Source organism: Nicotiana sylvestris, chromosome 3 (genome assembly GCF_000393655.2).
Source record: "Nicotiana sylvestris chromosome 3, ASM39365v2, whole genome shotgun sequence".
NCBI classification, from domain to species: domain Eukaryota; kingdom Viridiplantae; phylum Streptophyta; class Magnoliopsida; order Solanales; family Solanaceae; genus Nicotiana; species Nicotiana sylvestris.
The window spans coordinates 126,929,248-126,935,245 of NC_091059.1; the positions used below are offsets into that span (position 1 = coordinate 126,929,248).

Below are 5,998 nucleotides of genomic sequence, written 5' to 3' on the forward strand. Positions count from 1 at the left end.
CTACTGCTGAGCCCATTGACCGCTTGTATGAAAGGTTAAAGGCCGAGGGTTATGTCACTCTTGTTCCTGCTGTGGCCCTAGAAAATCCATCCCAATGGGTCAATCCGAACAAAACCTGTGCATACCACTCTGGTATGAAAGGGCACACCACTACTGAGTGCCGAACATTGAAGGATAAGATCCAAACACTCATTGACAACAAGGTCATGCAAGCGAAGGAAGCCGCACCTAATGTCCGCAATAATCCCCTCCCTAATCATAGAGGTGACAATGTACATGTTATAGAAACAAATGAAGAATGGGACCCTGAGGGGTCAATAGGGCTTATCCTAGAAGTCGATGACTGAAAGGTTGTAGTTACACTTACTCCTATTGTGGTTCAGACTCAGGCACCTATTGATGTTGAGGTAACTGTATCAATTCCATTCGATGTAGAAGTAGCTTCACCCGCAGCCACCTCCGCTCTATTTGAAATAGACATGGTCACACCTTTTACTATGATGGTGTAAACCACACCCCCATTCAACTCAAAAGCAATACCTTGGGATTATGTTGTCGAGGATCAGCGAAAAGGGAAGACTAAGATAGAGGAATCTGATGCCGCACAAGGGATAACAAAAACTAGAAGAGTCTATACACCTGAAAATTTGGGAGGATCAACTAAGGATGCAACTTCCAGGCAGCCTGTCATTGAGACCGGGCCGGATGACCTGTGGAGGAAAGTGCAGGCAAAAGAGTATTCTGTTATTGACCATCTAAACAAAGTCCCTTCTCAGATATCTATCATGTCACTATTATAGAATTCAGAGGCACACAAGAACGCCTTGACGAAAGTGCTGAGCGAGGCTTATGTACCCAATAATATCACTAGTAGAGAAATGGCCAACATGGTCGGTCAGGTGTTGGAGAGCCATAAGATTATCTTCCACGAAGTTGAGCTGTCGTCCGAAGGTCTAAATCACAATCGAGCATTGCATATTACGATACATTTTGAAGACAAGTTCATTGACAAAGTCCTAGTTGACAGAGGTTCGAGTCTAAATATTTGTCTGTTGGACACCCTAAAGAGGTTGGACAAAGGTTTCCATGAAATACGGATAGGAAACATGAATGTAAAGGCTTTCGATGGGTCCTAGAGGGCCACGATCGGGGAAATCAACCTTTTCTTGCAAATGAGACCAACTTGGTTCGACGTTGAATTCCAAGTGCTTGACATACCAGCCTCATATAATCTTTTGTTGGGCCGCCCATGGATCCATGCTGATGGAGCCGTGCCCTCCATACTACATCAAGTCGTAAAATTCAAATGGAACCATTAGGAGGTAATCATTCATGGAGATGGGAGTAACCCCATCTACACTAGTTAAACCATTCTGGCTATTAGACATAGAAGAAGGCTAGGAGGGGAAACCTATCATCATATTGAACAGGTCAATGCTATCGAGAAGGTTAAGTGGTGGAGTAACAAAATAGAAAGCATACTAGCATGGTCCGGATATGAACCCTGTAAAGGGTTGGGGAAGAACCTCCAAGGTATCACCAAGCCAATATGGCCGAAAAATCATGGTACCACCTTTGGGCTCGGATACTAGTATACATGGCAAGAGTACAATGATTGGTCACCTCTGTGGCGTGGACCGTACTACCCTCTTGAGCAAACGGTACCACGTTTGGAACAAGCTTTCCATCAGGCTGACACAATATGGGGAACTGCAGAAGAAGAAGCACTAGCTGGGCTGAAGGATCTGTTCTTGGAAGACGAGGACATGGATTGTTGTGCCATAATTGAGGAGGAGGAGGAAGAAGGCCTCACCATTCAGACTGCGGCAAAGGGATCTATTCTCAGAAACTGGACCGCCACACCATCCCAAGCTCGTCGAGCCCCTGGGTAGCTTGGTAGAATTTATAGCCGTTCTAGGCCTTTTAAATTTCCAGCAATTTTTTTTCTTTATTTCAAAATAAATGCTCGATCCACCGAACCAAGCTTTATTTGAACGATTTTCTCAGTTTTAATCAAATGCATTTGTCCTTTATCATTATTCATTACTATTTTTATACTTTTCCCTTCTATAATGTTGTTATTACTTTTCTTGATGAACTAGTGACTGTGACATGTAATGAGGCAACGTAACATGAGAATAGTGACTCAGAGGAAGAGGATGAGATACCCGAGGAAATTATCAGAGAAGTTGAGAATTTTGAGAACAAGCCTAAATCCAACTTGGACGAAACAGAAGCAATAAATTTGGGAGACGCTGAAACCGTCAAAGAGACCTGCATCAGCATTCACTTGTCGCCAACAGACAAGGAAGAATACATCCATTTTCTAAAGGAATATGAGGATATCTTTGCATGGTCGTATGACGATATGACTGGTTTGAGCATATCTATAGTAGCTTATAAGTTGCCTACCAATCCCATGTGTCCGCCAGTCAGGCAGAAACTCAGAAAATTCAAACCAGACATGAGTTTGAAAATCAAGGAGGAAGTTACCAAGCAGATCAAAACCAAGGTTCTCAGGGTGGTTGAGTACCCAACATGGTTAGCTAACATTGTGCCAGTTCCGAAGAAAGACAAAAAGGTCTTTCTATAGTAGCTTACAAGTTGCCTACCAATCCCATGTGTCCGCCAGTCAAGCAGAAACTCAGAAAATTCAAACAAGACATGAGTTTGAAAATCAAGGAGGAAGTTACCAAGTAGATCAAAACCAAGGTTCTCAGGGTGGTTGAGTACCCAACATGGTTAGCTAACATTGTGCCAGTTCCAAAGAAAGACGGGAAGGTCAGGGTATGTGTTGATTATCGGAATTTAAACAGAGCAAGTCCCAAGGACGATTTTCCACTGCCGAATATACACATCCTGATCGATAACTGTGCCAAGCATGAACTCCAATCCTTTGTAGATTGCTTCACAAGTTATCACCAGGTCTGGATGGATGAAGAAGATGCCGAGAAGACAACTTTTATTATGCCTTGGGGTATATACTGTTACAAGATGATGCCATTCGGTCTGAAGAATGCTGGGGCCACTTACATGAGAGCCATGACAATCATTTTCCATGATATGATACACAAAGAAATAGAGGTGTATGTGGACGATATCATTATCAAATCCAAGAGGGCTATAAATCACATAGCAGACTTGAGGAAATTCTTCGACAGGCTCAGGAAGTACAATTTGAAGTTGAACCCTGCAAAGTGTGCATTCGGGGTTCCTGCAGGAAAGTTATTGGGATTCATTGTCAGTCACCGAGGGATCGAGCTAGATCCGACTAAAGTCAAAGCTATTTAGTAGTTACCACCACCTAAAAACAAAAAGGACGTGATGAGCTTCCTAGGACGGCTCAAATACATCAGTCGATTGATAGCACAATCCACAGTAATATGTGAACCCATCTTCAAGGTGCTGAGGAAGGATGCCAAGACAAGTTGGACCGTGGATTGTCAGAAAGCTTTTGACAAGATCAAGGAATACCTGTCCACACCGCCAGTTCTTGTCCCGCCAGAACCAGGACGACCTTTGCTACTTTATCTATCCATGTTAGATGGAGCCTTTGGATGTGTTTTAGGACAACATCACGAGACAGGAAGAAAGGAGCAAGCCATATATTACCTGAGTAAGAAATTCACACCTTATGAAGCACAGTATTCTCTGCTTGAATGCACTTGTTGTGCTCTGACCTGGACAGCCCAGAAATTGAGGAATTATTTCTGTGCCTACACTACATACCTTTTATCCAGGATGGATCCTCTGAAGTACATATTTCAGAAGCCCATGCCTACTTGGAAGTTGGCTAAATGGCAGATACTACTGAGTGAGTTCGAATCATCTATGTAACTCAAAAGGCAGTCATGGGACAAGCATTGACAGTTCACCTTGCTGAAAATCCAGTGAGAGGAGAAGACAAACCCTTGAAAATGTATTTTCCTGATGAAGAAGTATCATTCGTAGGAGAAGACATTATTGAAGCATATGACGGTTGGAGAATGTTCTTTGATGGAGTCGTAAATTTCAAAAGAGTAGGCATTGAAGCAGTTTTGGTGTCAGAAACGTGTCAACATTATCCCGTATCTGCTAAACTCAAATTTCCCTACACCAACAACATGGCGGAATATGAAGCCTGCATACTAGGGCTCAACATGGCAGTCGACATGAACATTCAGGAATTGCTGGTGATCGGTGACTCAGATTTGCTTGTGCACTAGGTACAAGAAGAGTGGGCCACCAAGAATTCCAAGATATTGCCATATCTGCACCATGTGCAGGAATTGAAAAGGAGGTTCACAAAGATAGAATTCCGACATGTGCCCAAAATTCAGAATGAGTTTGCCGACACATTAGCCACTTTGTCATCCATGATACAACATCCAGATAAGAACTATATCGATCCCATCCCGATGAGGATCCATAATCAGCCGGCATATTGTGCTCATGTCGAGGAAGAAACAAATGGAAAGCCTTGGTTCCATGACATCAAGGAGTATTTATCAAAAGGAGAATATCCGGAGCATGCAAATCACACTCAGAAATGCATGCTCCGGATTTTGTCAAATCACTCCTTCCCCAACGGAGGTAACTTGTACCGAAGAACTCCGGATTTGGTTTTACTAAAGTGTGTCGATGCAAAGGAAGCTTCTAAGCTACTTGAGGATGTGCATGGTGGGACCTGCAGTCCGCACATGAATGGCTTCATTCTGGCCAAGAAAATACTCAGGGCAGGTTACTTTTGGATGACCATGGAGACGGATTATGTTCAATATGTCTACAAATGCTTTCAATGTTAAGTGCATGCCGACATGATAAAGGTGCCGCCAAATGAGCTCAATGCAACAAGCTCACCTTAGCCATTCGCCGCCTGGGGAATGGATGTTATCGGTCCGATTGAGCCCACTGCTTCGAACAGACATCGGTTTATTCTGGTAGCCATTGATTACTTCACAAAATGGGTAGAACCTGCATCTTATAAAGTTGTAACCAAAAAGGTCGTCGCAAATTTTGTCAAGGATCGTATTGTCTGCCGATTCGGAGTTACTGAGTCCATTATTACTGACAATGTCGCCAACCTCAATAGTGATCTAATGAAATATATATGTGAAACTTTCAAAATCAAGCACAAGAATTCCACCGCCCTACAAACCTCAGATGAATGGAGCCGTAGAAGCCGCCAACATAAACATTAAGAAGATACTAAGGAAAATGGTGGAAAATCACAAGCAGTGGCATGAAAAGTTACCCTTTGCTCTGTTAGGGCATCGTACCACAGTTCTTACGTCAACTGAGGCAACCCCCTACATGTTGGTTTATGGTACCGAGGCTGTCATCCCAGCCAAGGTAGAGATTCCTTCTTTAAGAGTCATACAGGAAGTTGAACTCAACGATGCGGAATGGACAAGGAGCCGCTATGAATAATTGGCCCTTATTGATGGAAAGTGGATGAATGCAGTATATCACGGCCAACTTTACCAGAACAGAATGTCTTGAGCTTTCAACAAAAGAGTCAGACCAAGATAATTCGCACCAGGGCAGCTGGTATTGAAGAAAATTTTCCCGTATCAAGACGAAGCCAAAGGGAAATTCTCTCCCAACTGGCAAGGTCCGTACATGGTTCACAGGGTCCTGACAGGAGGAGCACTCATACTTGCAGAGATGGATGGAGAAATCTGGCCCAAACCAATCAATTCAGATGCAGTCAAAAGATACTATTCCTAGATTATTTCACATTTCTTTTCTGATGTAATTGAACTATGCTTGACCTGATTCTTGTTTAAGAGGGGATATGTAGGCAGCCTTATGGGTTCAGTCATATTATAATAAAATTTTCATTTATCCCAAAATCAGAAACTGGGTCAGAATTTTGAGGAGGGTCCTCAAAATTCCAGAGAAAGTCCAGCAAGCGCCATCACATTCCAGGAAGTCAGTAATCAATCAAGACTGGGGCAGAATTTTGAGAAGGATTCTCAAAATTCCGAAGAAGATTCAACAGGGTCCGCCATCCGCA

At 43.1% G+C, this 5,998-nt stretch overlaps 1 protein-coding gene across 1 annotated transcript; it reads left to right on the forward strand.

Annotated features, from left to right (window-relative positions):
- The first annotated feature begins 3,851 nt into the window (after positions 1-3,851).
- LOC138888000 (uncharacterized) lies at positions 3,852-4,784 on the forward strand. The gene is made up of 2 exons (XM_070169795.1): positions 3,852-4,067; positions 4,320-4,784. Exons 1-2 carry the CDS (start codon positions 3,852-3,854, stop codon positions 4,782-4,784), a joined length of 681 nt encoding a protein of 226 aa, XP_070025896.1.
- The last annotated feature ends 1,214 nt before the right edge of the window (positions 4,785-5,998 follow it).